The following is a 20,180-nucleotide window of genomic DNA, read 5'->3' as shown; positions in this document are numbered from 1 at the left end:
TGAAGGGGACATGTCTCCTCCTGTCCCCCCCCCCCCCAGGATTGACGCCCATGGTTCCATAGAAGCTGCATGAATTCATTCATGAATTTATTCATTAAAATATATGAGAGTTAGAATGAATGTTTAACAAATTTTTCCTCTGCTGACCTAGCATACAATACATACAATAAAATTATACCATTTCTAACACCTGTTTTATTGTTGCCAAGGTAACATAACATATAAATAGTGGGAAATTTGTATGCAACTTGGAATTAATTCCCACTCCACTCGATGAGCCAACAACCCAATATCACAGTGTGAAATAATGAGGAAAATCAGGAGGTCCCTGATTTCTCAAGAATTAAGTAATTTGCATTTTTTATTCTATTTTATTTTGCTAAGTAATAAGCATTTTTTTAAAGACAAGAACAGCAATGTGTCAAATTGGAAGTGATAATGGGATATTCCAGTTGAAATCCATACACCCCCTATGGAAGACATGACCTTAATCTTCCACACAGGGAGTGTAAATGGAGAATGGGTTACCTGAATGAGTGACTCCATTTGAAATCTACACCCCTATGTGGGAGATTAAGGTCATGTCTTCCATTGGGGTGTATGAATTTCAACTACAATAACTATAATTGTAACACGCAATATTCGAATATGAGCTATCTTCTGTAGATAGCAACATTACTTTCACAATCAATGGAGGCAGGTAGCACACAGTAGCATGCACTCAATGTACCATGTAATGTTCTATGTGAGCTATCTTCTATAGATAGTAACATAACTGGGTACAATTACCAAACCGGGTACAACTTGCTAGACTTGAGTTCAGTCCTGGTTTACACAGTTTAGGGTTAGGGATTAGGGTTGGGATTGGGTAGTCTTGTAATGAGACTAGTAGAGTCGCACCCTATTTGGTAATCGCTCCCATAACTGTCACAACCGATGGAGGCAGTTAGCACATAGTAACATGTAATGTTCTATTTGAGCTATCTTCTGTAGATAGCAACATAACTATCACAATCAATGGAGGCAGGTAGCACAAAGTATCATTCACATAATAAAGCATACAATGTTCTTTCTGAGCTATCTTCTGTAGATAGCAACATAATGTAGCATGTAGTGAGCTATGTGAGCTATCTTCTGTAGATAGCAACATAACTGGCACACATAATGAAGCATGCAATGTTCTACAGGGTGTCCCAGAAAATATAGCATGTGAGCTACCTCCTGTAGATAGCAACATAATGTACCATGTAATGTTCTTATATGTGAGCTATCTTCTGTAGATAGCAACATTTGTAACAATCGATGGAGGCAGGTAGCACATAGTAATACGTTATGTAGCATGTAATGTTCTATGTGAGCTATCTTCTGTAGATAGCAACATAACTGTCACAACCGATGGAGGCAGTTAGCACACAGTAGCATGCAATGTTTTATGTGAGCTATCTTCTGAAGATAGCAACATAACTGTCACAATCAATGGATGCCGGTAGCACACCGTAGCATTCACTCTATGTAGCATGTAACTGTTCTATGTGAGTTATCTTCTGTAGATAGCAACATAACTGTCACAATCCATGGATGCCGGTAGCATACCGTAGCATTTACTCTATGTACCATGTAACTGTTCTATGTGAGTTATCTTCTGTAGATAGCAACATAACTGTCACAACCGATGGAGGCAGTTAGCACACAGTAGCATGCAATGTTTTATGTGAGCTATCTTCTGAAGATAGCAACATAACTGTCACAATCAATGGATGCCGGCAGCACACCGTAGCATTCACTCTATGTAGCATGTAACTGTTCTATGTGAGCTATCTTCTGTAGATAGCAACATAACTGTCACAACCGATGGAGGCAGTTAGCACACAGTAGCATGCAATGTTTTATGTTAGCTATCTTCTGAAGATAGCAACATAACTGTCACAATCAAAGGATGCCGGTAGCACACCGTAGCATTCACTCTATGTAGCATGTAACTGTTCTATGTGAGTTATCTTCTGTAGATAGCAACATAACTGTCACAACCGATGGACCACACAGTAGCATGCAATGTTTTATGTTAGCTATCTTCTGAAGATAGCAACATAACTGTCACAATCAATGGATGCCAGTAGCACACCGTAGCATTCACTCTATGTAGCATGTAACTGTTCTATGTGAGTTATCTTCTGTAGATAGCAACATAACTGTCACAACCGATGGAGGCAGTTAGCACACAGTAGCATGCAATGTTTTATGTGAGCTATCTTCTGAAGATAGCAACATAACTGTCACAATCAATGGATGCCGGCAGCACACCGTAGCATTCACTCTATGTAGCATGTAACTGTTCTATGTGAGTTATCTTCTGTAGATAGCAACATAACTGTCACAACCGATGGAGGCAGTTAGCACACAGTAGCATGCAATGTTTTATGTGAGCTATCTTCTGAAGATAGCAACATAACTGTCACAATCAATGGATGCCGGCAGCACACCGTAGCATTCACTTTATGTAGCATGTAACTGTTCTATGTGAGTTATCTTCTGTAGATAGCAACATAACTGTCACAATCCATGGAGGAAGGTAGCACAAAGTATCATTCACACAATGCAGCATGTAGTGTTCTAAGTGAGCTATCTTCTGCAGATAGCATCATAATTGTAACAATCAATGGAGGTAGGTTACGAGCACACAGTAGCATTCACTCAATGTAGCATGTATTGTTCTAAACATAATTGTTTAATTGCAAAAAGCAGACAGTAGTATTCACACAATGCAGATAGTAGAAGCTAATATTTTTTATTAAAATATGAGCCATCTTCTGTAGAAAGCAACATAATGCATAATGCAGCATGTTATTATATTCTAATATGAGCTATCTACTGTAAATAGCATGTAATTAAATGTTATATGCGAGTTATCTTCTGTAGATAGCAACATAACTAACAATTGATTGAGACAGGTGGCACAAAGTATCATTCACATAATGTAGCATGTAATGTTATATTGGGTTTTCAGACTATGACTTGTAGGCACCTGCCACTGGTGTTGAGGTACATCCTTGCTACAAAGCCTATGAATGACTTATAACAAGCATCCAAAATATTTAGCTACCTTTGTCATTATTTGTTGATGGTCTTTTTATTTATGTATGTTTCTTGAAGTTTTGGGTCTCTTGGTTATTTTTCATATGCTCTGCATTCAGTGGAGTGATGGTTTCTAAGTAAAAGAAGATGGACTTTGTATTTGCTATATGCCCGTTTTGGTCCTGAAATTCTGGTTCTTATGATTACTTTAATTATTGTTGGACTCTAAAATACAAATAAATTTCAAAAAATTCAATATTGCCATCGATATAAATCAACATTGACAAATTTTGCAGCTAATCCAGAATGACTCAAAATATGTTTAATCTCCAACTTCAATCCTAAGATCAGAGACAACAATAATACATACTTTGGTATTCTCCAATAAAACATTCAAATTATTCAATTCATCATAAATATTGCAGTAACGGTTATGACTAACATGACCAACAGGACCATGCACAGCCTAATATACAATATATTTTATAGTCTCAACATATATTATAAGCTTTTCAATTCATTTTTTTCATCATGCCTATCCCCCTATTGACATCATCCCCAAGAGTCTCTGTTCATTGACTTATACACAAAGTCTCTTCAAACATACTGACCTAATCAAATGTGGGTATGATAATTGAGCACCCAGCTAATGACTTGCTTATTTGTGTCTTGTTAGGTCTGTGAACTTTGCCTCAAGCATGTAGGACCCATATGCCCTTAGGCCACAATACAAACCTACACAATAAACACAATTCTATTGGAGATTAGTAACAGTGATTAAAGAAGCAAAACGATGACGACGATCGTTGGCTAAATGACTCCGCTCATGCGCAGTTACGCGGCCTACCATTTACCCCGTGTCCTTGGTAATCAATCTTGCGCTGTCATCTGCTTTTTTGATTGCAAATTAGCTCGCTACACAAAGATACGGAGAGAACGAAAATGTAGTAATTCTATAGCCAGTGCAATGGTGTACAACACACAATGACCTTAAATATAACAATTATGCTGTTTTTTCTACATCTGTTTCTAGGCAGAGAGTTTATTGCAAGTTCATATCAAAATACAACAAGATAGTGAAAGCACTAACATGCCATGGATTGGGCTATTCTATTTAAAATCCACACTACCCCTGTGGAAGATTTAGCTAAAGTCTTCCACAGAGGGAGTATAAGTTTCAAATAAAACAGATGGTTGGGTAACTTCCTTTCGAAAAACTCACTCCCGTTGTGGAAGATATAGGTAAAGCCATAATACAGGGGGAGTTTGGGTTTCAAAAGGATGTACCCTGACCAATTACATTTGAAAAACATACTCCCCCTGTGGAAGAAATTTCCAAAATCGTCCACAGGGGGAGTGTGAATTTCAACAGGAATAGTCCATTGTAATCAAGGTCGCATATTTTTACATAATTTCCTTAACACATCAAAGATGGCGAGTAATTTTACCCAGGGCAAAGTTAATGGCCTGAGACTAGGTATAGCTACACATGCTAATGATCCATTTGGAAATAATAATGGTTACTTTTTAAGCTTTCTAGATGATTAATCAACACGAAGCCACAAATGCCTTAACACTAAACCCTTAAAGACTAAGGAGTGACAGCCTGATAATGCTTGATTATAAGGTCAAGAACATATAGTTATGCAGTCTTAAATTTTTCTAGTTTGTCCTCTATCTATTGTATTCCTGTCACTATATTACCTTTCTTTCAATTACAATTTTGAAATATTATCATTCCAATGAATTATAAATGAAAGTGATTACTTTCTTCATAGTTGTCCAATCTTAAAATGCTATCACTAGGATCCACAACATGCTCATCTATCAAGGCACAGTTCTTTAACCCCAATACATTTGCACATTCATTGAATGACCTTTGACAATTTGGGTACAAAAACTCATACTCTGCAACTTGAGGTCAAATTTTGCACTATGATTGTTAAATTGGGGTTACAGAACTATGCCATTGGGATGAGGCCATTGTGGTCCATAGTGTATACAGAAGGCGTCCATTGCTTTATCAAACTTGTAACAAGAATTGAAATCAGAAAAAGCAAAATCGCCAAAATGAAAATACAATTGGCCTTTTAACTGAAAAACTAATTATACAGTCAGTGTTGTGTCATGGTCAATTTGTCTATTCCGTTTAAAATCCACACTACCCCTGTGAAAGATTTTGGAAATATCTTCCACAGTGGGAGTATGAATTTCAGATGGAATGAACATATTATGCAGCTCCATTTGAAACTCACTCTCCCTCTGTAGAAGATTTAGGTTGAATCTTTCTTAGAGAGTGTATGAAATTCAAATGGAGCTGCTTAATGTGTTCATTCCATTTGAAATTCATTCTCCCCCTGTGGAAGATATTTCCAAATTCTTCCACAGGGGGAGAATGTATTTTAAATTGAATCGCCCAATGGCCAAAAATGAAAATAGAATGAGCATTTTGACTGAGTAGCTAATTACACATCAGTCTTGTGTCATGGTCAATTATACCAAATTACAGGCCCAGGATTTTCTGAATGTGAGCCTGTCACATTGGATGAGTTAGTCTTTTTATTACACTGACTAACATGGCACTGACCTTTCCCAATGAATATTGAATGAATTATACATAAGGATGTGTAGTACCAGCATAAATCAAAATACAAGTTGCAACTTGTTCTACTTTGATTTGAATTTCTATGCTACGTGTTAGTCTATATCGTTGTTTATAAAATGTAGATATTTATAAAGCGCTTTATGCCGTAAACAGCCTCAAAGTGCTTTACAATTATTCCGCCGTCATTAGAATATGTCGGAACCACGTTTGCAGCCTACAAATGGCGTAGGGTTCATCAGTACAACGACTGTGACTACCCCTTAACAGCTTCCCATTGCATCTGGGTGGGGTGAGGCAAGCGAGGTAAAGTGCCTTGCCCAAGGGCGCAACACGGTGGTGGGACAGGGACTCCAACCCACGCAAGCTCTCAGATTATGAGTCCAAGGCCGTAACCACTGAGCCACCGTATCCTTATAATATGAGGATAACATTTGTGCTGTAAACTTAAACATAAGACCCCTAACAGTCAATTTTGAGTTTCCCGTCACATAAGTTCTGAAAACAAGTGAGGTAACTTTTTCATTATTCATTATTTTTCTGCCTTTCATTATATGACCATCACGCATGTAAAATGTGTTGTTACTTGCCGCTCACTCACTTGAAGATGGATGTTTAGCCCAAATGAGATTCAAAAGTATATTAAAAAGAGTCTGCAAGGTTGACAACAAAATGCATGTTTTGATTTTGATTTTTCCACAAAAAATAAAGGGATATTCATAATTTTTTTGCAAATATAACCAATTTTTATCAGTATTTTTTGGAAAATCACAATAATGAATTCAAGTGAGGGTCAGAAAATGAAGTGAGGACGGGTGACGGGAAACTCAAAATCGACTTTCCTTGGCCTAACAGAGAGGTCCAAGAAGCCATACACTAGGATCCACAACATGTTCATCTATCAGCAGGGCACAGTTCTTTAACCCCAATACATTAGTACATTCATTGAATGACTTTAGAAAATTTGGGTACAAAAACTCATACTCTGCAACTTCAGGTCAAATTTTGCACTATGAGTGTTTAATTGAGGTTATTGAACTATGCCATTGGGATGAGGCCATTGTGGTCCATAGTGATGCTGGTCACTTCTTAACTGAAAATTGGGTTTGAGAGAAGATCAAGGAGGTTATAATGGGAGAGTGCAGATAGTCATAATGCTACAGGGAAAGCCACCATATTGGGTTGTCACCCATGGGTACCAAAAAAAGTGCACATCTTGAAATGAGATAAGACTTTGCACCTTAACAAAAAGGGCTATAACGGACAGTGCTTTTACAGTGCTTTTACACATAGATATACATGCACAATTCAAGGTTTGATGGGCATATGGTGAAAAAATATCCAGAGCTATACATGCAAAATAAATATGGTGGGAGTCCAGGCTCTCCTAGTCTAAACACTTTGGTGAATATTCAGACTGTATAGGCCTACACTATATAACAATTTCAAAACACAAAATGTAGGTGATCGAAAATACTGATCAATCAAACCAATCAAAGACATTATCGAAAATACCAGCCAATCAGAGTGAATCAGAGTGAATTGGATTCACCTCCATCGGTGTGGATGTGTACGCACGCACAGTCGCACACAGGCATCAGGCAGTCTATCTTGATGTTGACAAGGCTATGTTCATTCAAATGACATTTTTTCTGTAGATGATATCTATATTAGCAGTAATCTGTTGCAAAGAGTACGGGTATAATATCTACAACTTAGGCTTGCTATAAATAAATAATTGGACTTATTTATTGCCCTACTATACTGTGACCCAACCTCATGACGATGATCTTTATAGTGTGCTGCCAGACTCACAAAGCTGCACACTTCATAAACCATTCAAGAGATCAGTGCAAGCCCTAATCGACCTACATGTACATAAACCATCGCAGCCAGAACCAGGCCCTGAATTGTGTACAGATAGAATGGGACAAATAGCTGTAAGTTCCTTGGACAGGGGAATTTCAAGCTGGCTCAATTTTTAAACAAGAACAGTATTTGATACAGCCAAGGCTAAACTAAAACCGTCACACATAATAGTCAAGCACCTCGCCCATTAACTAATTGGACTGCTATATATAAAACACACAATTTGCACTTTTACACTAACTAATACCTTCAGAAGGACACTCAAGTACAAATCCTTTATATATTATTTCATCTGCTTAGTTCAATGAGGAACTTATAAGTAAAAAGTAAAACGTACAGAAAAAACAATGTCCTCAAAATAAAGTTTCTGAATACCTCAATGCTTCTGAATTTGCTTTATGATAAAATGTTTGCATGACATATAAAGTTGAGAAATATTGGATAAAAATATCCCAACAGAAGGAAAATCAGAGCTATAGTCTTAATTTCAACATTAACAAGTAGATAAGTAAAGTAATATGCCCGTCATACTTGTTAGAATACGGTACTAGAGTACTATACTCTAGCACTACAATGAAAACAGTAAATAGCAAATATTATAAAAATACAAGAATAAAGTCAGAAAAGTAAAAACATTTCTAAGTTAAATGCATTTTTATTTGCTTTGTCCTGGTTATAGCCAGCAACCACAGACATCCACAGTTGCAGGTGTGCCCACGGTTGTGTGTATCCTAATGTAGGTCCACGTTTGCAGGTAATTACACATGCACCCCTACATACAGACCGTGCTCATTTTATTATCCACGTTTTGCACTCATCCGCAGGGACAACAATATCTATACCTCAAAAAACCTTAAATCTCAAAGAATTTATTTCAATAATGATCACATTCCACAATAATTATGTGCTTTCATTTCATTTTGTTTTGTTTTTCCATTGTGGATGACAGAAACAATGAACGTATGAATCAAACTAACACTATGGACCACAAGAGCCTCATCCCAATGGCATAGTCCAATAACCTCAATTACATAATCATAGTGCAAAATTTGACCTCAAATTGCAGAGTATGAGTTTTTGTACCCAAATTTTCAAAGGTCATTCAATGAATGTACAAATGTATTGGGGTTAAAGAACTGTGCCCTGATAGATGAACATATCCTAGTGATTGCGGATGACAGAAACAATGAGCGTACGAATCAAACTAACAACCAATACCCCGGTAAACCAATCCTATATTGCAGCTCTACAAACTCATAAAAATTATATTACTCTTATAATCACTCATTTCATCAATCCTCCATTAAATTACTAATTAAATGATACCTGAACGGACTGATGGCATTCCACCAACACTAGCTACCATTTAAACAATTTTAAAGCTGTACAGCCTGCCTGATGCTTCAAACCTAAATACATCGATTTCCACCAGTAACATGCTGATTGCTGAAAAGCTCATGTTTTTGTGACATCACAGAAATGACAATATTTTAAAATTTATTTTAAACATTCAACCGAAGCCAGGCAAAACCCAATAGTACTCAGAGGCTACTAAATTCAAGGGATGCTAACAGGATATTACGGGACAGGGATATGGGAAGAAGTCCGATTTTAGATAAAGGAGCTGAGGAAAACCGGAGCACCTGGAGAAAGACCTGCGAGAACGAGCATGGAGCGGCAACCAAACTCACATGTGGTACCAAGGGGAATTGAACCCGGGCCGCAGTGGTGAGGAGTAAGTGAGAAGATCATTAAACTAACCTAAATGGAGAAGCATCACTGATGTAAGATTTTCACTATACATACATGTACCTAACCTTTTTTTGTAACCCAACACTAGATCCTAAACATAGTCTAGCTAACTACAAATCTAACTAGACAACTCTCATTTATTTATTTTATTATTCATTACAAATTTTCTACAAGCTAAGTGCTACGCGGGATAATTTTTAGCCCGTTTTTTTCTTTTGGCCGCTATGCTGCCATTTTTTACTTTCTAGCTAAAAAATAAGCCTGTAAAAAAGACTCAGCGCAGGGCTATGTGCCAGGAAAGCTTTCACCTACTTATGTGCACAGGTTTAAGAGACGAACCTTGTTTTTGGCTTTAGCAGATGGGTACCCAAGCAAGCTTGATTATAAGCTGGTAACTGAGGAATATTACGACTGCTCAGTGCCAGAAGTCAGTAAGTGCAATAGCTGCCCTGTGAACAATTGGCAATTTACACACAGTATATTCTCTTTATCTACACATGGCAGCTATTACTTACTCACTTCTGGCAATGAGCAGTCGATATTGACTTTCTAATTTTGGCAGTATATGTCATAATGTGTGAAGGAGAAAAGGGACAAACTTTTGAAAACAACACAAATGAGGGGAAAGACCACAAGACCAAAATACACTAACATTAATAATAATATGAAAATAATTGCTTCTCAACTTCACTTTAATAATATAATTTCCAACAGTACATCCATTTATCAAATTCCTCCATGACATTTTAGTTTTTGTGGAAATAATTCCAATTTGATTACTACATAAAACAGGACATAACGTTGTTTTAACTAACCCTTATCATCGCATGTACAAAAGTCAATATTTTTACAATCTTTGCCACAAATGTCAAAATCTCCCCTTATTAAGATAAATTATGAATTCTGCATGAAACATGCATTTAAATAAATATAACTGTAGTTTAGAAATTCTAGAGATAACAAAATGGAATTTTAAGACAAAAAAAACAAACAAATAAGCAGATCACGTTTCAGTCACTAGGATTCACAACATGCTCATCTATCAGGGGCACAGTTCTTGAACCCCAATACATTTGCACATTCATTGAATGACCTTTGAAAATTTGGGTACAAAAAATCATACTCTTCAACTTGAGGTCAAATTTTGCACTATGATTGTTTAATTGAGGTTACTGGACTATGCCATAGGGTTGAGACCATAGTGGTCCATAGTGAGTATAGAGTTAAACATATTAACATATAGAATTTAGCCTTGACTGATGGAACGCTTTGTTCATATGAGTTGTCATTGACTTTTCAATTAGATATGAAACTCATTAAGGCCTGGTGCGCATTTTCTAACTAGATTGCAAACTTAACGTCCTTGTCTAGGCCACTGAGCTGGTTTCCTATGCCATAAACAGGAAATTGTCTATAAAGTACATGCATATGAATTTGCTGGTGAGTTGTTGGCCAGCAGAGGGCTCACTCACAAGAAATTAGCCTGAAGCGATTAGCTCATAGATATTCAAACATGCACACTAAGCAACTGCTGAAAAGTGTGTTTTTGTTAACATGATTTAAAGAAAAAAATTAATGTTTGTATGTCAATGACACAGTCTTTATATGATTTATAGCTGGTACCAACAGGGATATGCAGCTGCATGTGCTATGCAATAAGGGGGGTGCAAAAATTATGTGTACCCAAAGTTTTGTCTGATTCTGGATGGTTCATGTGGGATTTTTTTTTCACGCATGTGGGAAGGGAGCAAGATCATTTATTAGCAGGTGAAAAGTGGGGAAAGCAATTTTTAGCACAGATTGTGGTCACACCTTTGACATTACACCCTAAAAACATGTAGAAAAATGGCCTAATAAGCAAACTTTCCTGCTTGTCGTATCATGATTCAGTCTATAGGTTTTAAATTTGGGTTCCCAAAAATCTGTCGTGTGTAAATGCATGGCAGTAAGACTGGTAGAGGGGGAGTGAGGCAAAGATTTTTTGGCACAATAAGGGAGGGAAGATTTGTTGGCATGTTGAAAGGGGGGCAAGTGATTTTTGGCAGACCATTTTAAGAATTCGCCAGTTCTGATTGTATCTCCTTTCGATACCCTGCTAGAGAAAGCCTGCTCTATGTATGATAGGCCTATCACCCTCTTGCTTAAGTATGTTACTATCAAAAAGCCATCAAGTCTGCAGAATGCAGGACCTTCTGCTATGTGATGCCTAGCACCTGGAACAGGTTACTGACTAGCATCATGGGATCAAACTCATTATCTACATGTATATAAAGAGGTTCTTAAATCGCACATTTACACACATATGCTATTTTCTGCAGCCATTTACTCTTATAGTTCCATACTGCATAGAACTCTGTATGCTGTTGGTTTTTCTGTTCTTTCCCTGAATTTTATGTCCTCATTTTTAGGGCAATGTTCTAGATGTAGCCACAGTTTAATACATGTATATAGGTATGTAATATATGTTGCAACACTTTGAGGTTACATAAATTGCCCGGGATAAATTGCTTAAAGACCCATTCCTCTTGAAGGGGCATGCAATGATACTGTACAAAATAATATCATATTTAAGCAGAATAGACCTTTGTACATGTCTAAATTAAGTACAGTTATTGTGGTATTTTGTGTTAATTTTTAATGATTAATAAATAATAAGAATGATTTAGCATAAATACTATTAGTGGTGTAGCCACTGGGGCCTGCTCTCAGTTCCCCCAATCTCCCTGTTTACATTGCCACGTAATATAAACGTGCATTGAAATTCTGCTCTGCACCACCCCCACTTTGGAAGATTCTTGAGTGCACTGGGCAAAAAACAATGGGGTCAACAATTCACAACTTCCATCATGAAAAAAATATTTCCATCGGTTAAAACTAGTTTGTGCTCCTCCCCAACCCCCTCGATTCCGAAAACCTGGCTACACCACTGATTACTATCTCTTATTTTGATCACAGTAGCTCATGCTTTTTCATAAATTAGCACAAGTATAAATTCCTAGAAGAGCGCGATGTTTGCTAATATACCTCATGCTAAGATTCCCCTACCTCGTTGACATTTAGCACAAATCTTCATCACAAACAACAAAAAATTTAACAAATTTTAAGAAATACATGTATTTTGACCTTTCATTATTTCAAGTTCATTTATTGCAGTGGTATAAATAATCATTATGTATGTGTAAGGTCAGGGAAAATGTGTGATGCGCAAAAAGTGCCGAAATTTGCGCATTTTGGGTATAATCGCGCATTATAGATCCGACTGCAAATTTTAAGATTTTCCTAAAATAACCATTTGCAAGTTTTCACTAATATCAAAGAATCCATAATGATCTGCAACACAATTATCCATGTTGGAAAAATATAGGAAATAGGCCGTCGCAAAAAATAGCAAGAAATTAAAGAAGAAAAAAGTATAATTAAAAAAAAATATTTTTAAATATTGCAAATCCAAACTTTTTGGGGAGAAAATTCACACATTTTGGAAAAAGAGAGCAAATTGCGCATTTTTGAAAACTAGCACACGCATTTTGCTCTAAAAAAATGCACATTTTCCCTATGCTTATGTATGTGCAACTGGTAAGTGTTGAGAATATGGAGAGCACGGCGATCTCTGCATTTTTGGTCACCAATCATTTTGAAACCTGTCTGTCTACATTATGGGAGGAAAACCAAGATGGACTCACTGATCACTAAAGAAAGCAACATTTCAAAATTAGGGGCATAGCAAGCGATGGACAGGGTGGATAGTCTAGGGGCCCAAGGGTTCAGGGGCCTGAACAAAAGCCAAAGTAAAAAAGGCTGATAAAGGAGGTGTTAAAGCCATAATGTGTGATTTGCTTCACAGCGACGCCATCAATTTTACTTGGATTTCTACTTTTTGCATAATTATAATGTCCAGTGGTGTACTAAAATACTACGTAAAAGACTAAGCCTGAAGTGCTTTAATAACAGTAAAATTTAAGTTTTTATATTCAAACCGGGGAGACCCGGTTTTATTCAGAGTTCGCCGATCGAATACTTGCTAACATGTCCCGTGGATGTCAGCTTATGTGTATACATGTCAAGCGCGATGCTCCGTGCAATATTACATGTAATATGATCGGCGAGCGGTACACGCAACATAGGCGCTGGAATGAAATCGCAATTTTCTTTGTTATACCTTATTTGCAGGGGTCGCATTTAAGGAGTTTGCGCGTCCAGGGACTCCGTATTTTCTGATTTTGGCCATTTTGGACTCCTTAAATCACAAGTTGAAAGTGACCAAAGGGTCCGATAAAAACTGTATGTACTCCTTAGTTTTACAATGCAAGGAGGCGCAAATCAGTATAAGAATAATTAATCGTCGATCAAAAGTAAAAAAATAAAAAGATCAGTACTTGAAATCTTCCAAATCACCATAGGCCAACAACACTAATAATTTCACTGGAATATTTGACAAGTTCCAAAGTTTAGAATGTCAGACAGGTTGACTCCTTAAATTCTCATTGGACCCCTTAAATGTTGGTTTTGCAGGTACCAAAGGGTCCAGAAAAATTAAATTGGACCGGTTGATTTTTTGTGCTCGCGCTACCCCTGCTTATTTGTTTGGCTCGAAATTAAAAGGGGATAATGTGATCAATAAAAACAAACATTTAAATAGGAATCTATTCTTTATGCAAATCACACATTATTGCTTTAAAAGGTCTCTGCCCTTGTGACTCCTGATGAAGGACCAGTCACCAGAAGACCATGAATAGACAACATCCTTACACTGATAAAACTAAATATGTATTTCCTATAGTATACATCCATACTATAACCAATTAAGCATCCAATTCATAGTATAACTGGCTATTTCCTATAGTAATGTATAGTGATGTGAGGTCATTACACTCAGTAATAAACTTAATAGTAATAAAGGAAATTTTGATATGTCCAATGATTACTGACTTTGATGTGCTTTTTTTGCAAGACCCCTGATTAACCCCATGGGCAATACCAGATGAATTATCAGCCTGTAAGAACAATTTTGATTGGTTACAAAGAGGGTTATAGCATGTATTGAGCCAATCAGATATATGGTAAGAAGAGTCAGTAGGGCTGAAGGGGATTAAGCTTAAAATTGCCAAGAGATCTAAGAGCTGTATTTTAATTGGTTACTTTTAATGATTATATTGTGTAATTAACCAATCAGGAGCATTGTAACAAAAGGCAGAATTAGTTTTCAATACTTCCAGTATTCCAATTATCCTCATATTTGACCAAATAAATTTTAAAAATAGTAATATTTTGCATGCTTCACATTCCTGGAAAGTCATTCTGTGAGCAAAAGATGCTCCATTTAACCTGCTCCTATACATGACCAACCACCCCCCCCCCCAGGATTTGACAAGTGCCCATCATTTTCTCCAAAACACCCTGTCCAAAATTTGATCCTGAAAACAAAATCCAAGGGGAGGGGGGGGGGCAGATTTAACCTTTATTTTCTAGATTTTTGTCACATCAAGAATTATGTAAATGCATTTTTTGTATCTATATACTTACATAGTTTTAGGTCTAGGAAAGCCATTTATGCACTTTATGAACTGAAACTTTTTGGTGTCCTTAAAATGTGCAGTTTTAGGTAAAATATGGCTGTGAGGGTGCTTTACCTTTAACAACCCCTTTAGCAACCATTTTTGTTTAACCATATTTTGACATTTTCAGCCTTTTATCACATTCGGTGTGGCAGTAGCACTACATCTTAATATAGGGGTGACTTGTCCATAGGATTATACAGGGGTCAACAAACTTTGGATCACATGCAATTCAATGGAAGCGTCTATTTATACACATTTGCAAATGGGTACTACGCATATACAATTGAAATAAGCATGAGAGTTCAAAGCTGGACAGATGCTGTAATTTATAATAACTTATAATTTGATAATAAGAAATGATGAAATTTCAGGATACGTAACAGCTTTTAGGCTGAACAGCGCTGCATTAGCTTTAAAACTTACATCAAAACATACAATTCTTGTAAAAACTGCATAAATATATCCAGGGGTCCCAAAACCATGTAAATAATCATTAGAATCCAACCAACACCAAAGAAAATGCCCATAATTGTCAAAAGAGTGAAAAAGAGGGGGGGGGGAGTCACAAGTAACCCCTTATGCGTAGTTTTTTTGGCCGGCGCTGTCTCATTTTTCAACAAATTTTTAAAGGTGTCAAAATGCTTGGGGGGAGGCTGTACAGCCTACCACTAATTGTATCACTTTCATCACTTTGCAAATGAAAGTTGATGACACATGACCATGATAACTTCACTTACATTGGTCACACATCTTTAAATAACTATGTTGTACAACTGGCTCAGTTCTTCAGATAGAAAGCAAGAAACACCAGTAGCTACACATTTGAGGCTAAGAGTAGGGTTGCATGACTATATCGCCAATAGTCATAGTCGCAACTATTTGCAGTAATTGCAACTTTCTACTATGACTATGACTTCAACTAATGATGAATATCCATTGTGTCCTCAAGATGCATTTAGTACACTGCAAGATTCTTATTGCAGTCGCCTACACAGGTACACAGTCGCCAAGGTACAAATGTACCTGACTGGTGCACACAAAGTACCTACATAAATGACCAATGTTGTTACTGCACAGGACCCACCAACAGTGGGACTGCACTGGTACTACACTGGTACTGCACAGTACCAGACCAGTACCTTGATGATGGTGTACCTGTACAGGCGGCCCCAATATAGGAATCTTGTAGTGTAAGACAATGATGATGCAAAGAGTTTGTAACATAAAAATGTTGCTGACATTTTTTTATATTCATAGAGTCGTATTAGCCTTTTCGAAGTATGGCGTACACAAAAGGAGGGCAATCTTCAATCTTCAAAAGACTTTACCCATTTCGTGCAGCGCCATCCTATTGTGCCCGCCATACATGTATCTTGAAAAGGCTAATTGTATTTACCATGTCTCATGATTGTCAGTTACCATGGTTACAATGCCACATTTGCCAGCAGTATCCCTCAGCCCCTCAGTTGCTTGTTACATTTTGGGTATGAAAGGTAACTCAAGGCTTTATTCAAAATTAGACTAGTCATGACTAGTTGGAGCTGACTAGTCATGACTAAGTTGGTGCAAACTGATTGACTACAAAAAAGGCTGAAATTGTGCATCCCTATTTCAGAGGTATTCAAAAGCACTGAGCCAGTTACTGTTCTGTTACTGTACCATACCACTATAATACTGCTATACCTCAACTAGTCATGACTAAGTTGGTGCCAACTAGTTGACTACAAAAAAACTGAAGTTGTGCAACCCTATTCAGAGGGTATTCAAAAGCGCCAAGCCAATATTGTTCTCTTACTGTACCCTACCTCTATACATATATGATGCATTCCTCCAGCAGGTTTCTTCTTTAGGTATCCCGCTATTGGACTCTTCTCACCAAGGGGTTGAAGTAATTCTAGTTTGGTTTCACCAAGTTCTATAAACACCACTGTTACACCATGCTCTGGCAAGTCCTACGAAATACACATAACAATTCAATACTGGTCATACACTTAAATATCACAAGTTACTATAATGAGAGAATAAATTCAATCTAGTCAACCAGATTACAATTTATTCTCTCGTTTTACGATTCCCAGATGATTGAGCGTATTCACAAAAGGCTACTGTAATGATCAACATTTTAAGGTGGCTGTGTACTCTCAGACATGCATGTAGTAAAAGTGCAATAACTTTGTAATTATTCGCATAAAACATATAAAAGTATACATTTTTATGAAGGCAAGACATCAATAAATCTTAATATAAATACAGATTTGGGGTAAAAACAACAATTTTGAAGAAAATCACAAAAAGTGAGTTTTTGGCAATATTTGTTAGGTACATCATAACAAAAAACACTCTTTCCAAAATATTTTATTTTGTTTTTAGCTCAATCTTGAGGCTCCATTCCAAAACGATATTTTTTATTTTTTGATATTGGCCTTATTTTTTGAGATATTGACCATATAAGGCATCAAAATGAACTTTTTAAAATTCAAAACGCCTATTTGCACAAAATGATGCCCAAAATCGGAAATAGACCAAAATATAAAAAATGAGAAAACCGTTTCTTGAGTCGATCATGCTTTTTACGATGATCATATTTGCTTACCTATAGATGCTGTATTGATTGAGTTTTTCTTTCCTTTTCAATTTCAAACACGAGTGGAATAGTGAAATAAAATCCTTAAAATATTGCAGTTGGAGTTTACAAATCTGGATTTTCATTCCTTGTATTTATAAAAACATAACAAGGTACAAACATATCATAAAAACTCAATTTTGAGAATGAAACAATGGCTAGAGTACACAGCCGCGTTAACAGGCACTTCATTGTTAATTATTGAGATGCATTTGTTTAAAAGTATGAGCATTTAAATAAATGTGCACATTTGGGCTCTCCAGGGTTATAATAGTACCCCCAAGTTTGACCATAGACCCTGGAAAGGATCTTATTGTACAAGAGAGCTTCAAAAATATTGGGAAAATTGTTTTTTAATATCCTGAAATCATAAGCTTTCCATTGATATATGTGACATGATCAAGGGAATGAGTCGGATGTTGCTAATATTGTTTTTGAGATATTGCCAAAAACAGTGTTCAAATTCTTTTGCTTTATATTGTTTTCAGCCATTGAAAAATTGCTCCTAACTCGGTAACCAGATGCATCAAAATGTAGCATTTGCAAACTGCCAGAAAATGATGCAAAAAACTTCTAATTGAAAATTGCAGACAAGTGACTCATTCCCCTTAATGTCACATATAACTTTACTTTAATGTGTTTCACCTTTAACATTAGAACAAACTATTGAGTTTCCAGACCATAATCTTTTTAAGGAGGGTGTCAAGTTTCGGAAATGATTTAAAGTGCCAAAACTCCTTAATAATTCCAAAACTAAGACAATGGAAACCATCCAAAAATATAGTCTAAAGATTAAGAAAAAGGCTAAATTCTGAATGAGTTCATTTTAATAATTTGGTTGCAAAAAAATGGGCCAAAATATGTTTTGAGACTTTTTCCAAAAAATTATTTTTTCACCAAATCTGTGTTTATTATTTAGATCCTTTGACTCTTCTTTCCCTTTTCAAAAATCTATACTTGTATCATGTGTGAATCAATTTTAGTTGTCTTGAAAAGAAACTACAGCACTTTTACCTAATATAATGCATTTCTGAGACTTTCCAGCCCCTTAAAAGAATTCAATTAGAATACTCAAAATGGTACACTTAAAATGGCCCACCCTCTCTATTGCAAGATATGCATCCATCCACTGCACACAGAAAACATGAAGCCATAATATATGATTTCCCTCAAATTTTAATTTTGTTATTCTTTACTCCAGATGCTGAATAGTAATATTAGTAACACTGTCAGGAAAAGTTTCTGTCCATTTTAAGGCAAAATAACATGGTAACCAAAAAAAAAAACCTCACTGGCTATTTTGGCCATTTAACATGGAGTTCTATAGTGGACTTTTAATGTCTGAATATGACATTATGTCAAAATTTGCTCTGTTGACCTGACGAACACAACTAATTTCCCCGATTCCATTTTTTTTGTAAGTTAAGACATGTGTAAACAATTGCAAATATGTCTCCAGCAATCACAACATTGTGTCTTATATGATTGAAAATAAGATTATTAAGCATGAATCATGCGGTTTTATTTGAAACCAACTCATATTGACCATAAAAAACGAATTAATACAGCCGTCTCTCAACATGTGATATTCAAAGTTCCCGGGCACCAAAATTGTCCAGTGCAATGACGTTCCAGTAATACAATGAAGGCTGACAACAATTGAGCACAAGTAACCATGAGGTCATTGCACTAGACAATTTCAACGTGGGAATTTTGCATATCGTGTGTTGAGAGCCAGCTGTTTTTATTCATTTTTATGGTCAACATGAGTTTGTTTGAAATAAAACCACATGATTTGTGCTTGATAATTATTTTTATAAGGCGTAATGTTGTGATTGCTGAAGACATCCTTTAAAAATGTATTTCAAGAATTGGTGATAAATACCAGGGAGACAATTAGTGATAGGGGATAAAGCTTACTCACCATTGGTTCACTGACTTTAGCACCTAGAACATCTCTATATAATTTTGTCTGCCCTTCTGTAGAAACAAAGTAAACAAACAGTGGGATTTAACATAATAAAATTAATATTAAATCTGTTCATCTGGACTTACTTTTTTTATTAGCAACAGTATCGTGCATCATGTCTCATCCAAGACACATCATCAGGCTCACTGATCAGGCACTGACCTATTGACCTGTGACACAGTTGATGGTATGACATCGCTATCAAAAATGCCTCCCAGTCAGAACTCTTGCCCTCCCAGATGCCCCAGTAAAAACCCAAAATTACGAAAATTTCAACTTTTTGCAGCAATTTTTGCAGCAAAAAAATCTTGGTGCCGCCACTGCGGGCGAGATACGTGACTATCTCGCTTAGGGTATCAAAACCAACAAATATGGGGAAAAGGGTACCTTAATTGCAGATGTTACTTGGAAAGGGTAGCTAAACTTATGCAAAAATGTGTTTGACCATGTTGCCAATTAAATGTCAAGCTTCAAGTACAATGTAGGGAGGGCAAGTTAGCGCAGCGGTAGTTCCCTCGCTTTGCACCACTGAGGTCCCGGGTTCAAGCCCGGCGCGCCCAAGGACTCATGTGCACTTGGTTTATCCCGATTCCATGCTCGCTCTCGCAGGTTTTCTCCGGGATCTCCGGTTTCCTCCTGTATCGCAAAAATCGGTGATTAGTTGTTTGGTTATCAAAACTTCCTTCACCCAATGGAATTTGGGGAGCTGCACAGATAATTGGTGGATGTTACAAT

General features: G+C 36.6%; 1 protein-coding gene across 1 annotated transcript in view; it reads right to left on the bottom strand.

The window, feature by feature from the left end:
• LOC140171787 (ethylmalonyl-CoA/methylmalonyl-CoA epimerase-like) overlaps nucleotides 1–20,180 on the bottom strand; it is a 90,433-nt gene that overhangs the window by 64,571 nt on the left and 5,682 nt on the right. The window contains exons 3-4 of the mRNA XM_072195116.1: nucleotides 19,401–19,456; nucleotides 16,659–16,805 (exon numbers count right to left, since the gene is read on the bottom strand). Of these exons, the coding sequence (XP_072051217.1) occupies nucleotides 16,659–16,805; nucleotides 19,401–19,456 (203 nt within the window). The remainder of the gene's footprint in view (nucleotides 1–16,658; nucleotides 16,806–19,400; nucleotides 19,457–20,180) is intronic.

This window comes from Amphiura filiformis, chromosome 15 (assembly GCF_039555335.1).
Source record: "Amphiura filiformis chromosome 15, Afil_fr2py, whole genome shotgun sequence".
NCBI classification, from domain to species: domain Eukaryota; kingdom Metazoa; phylum Echinodermata; class Ophiuroidea; order Amphilepidida; family Amphiuridae; genus Amphiura; species Amphiura filiformis.
Note: the sequence above shows the minus strand (reverse complement) of the source record. Positions and strands in the feature narration are given on the sequence as shown.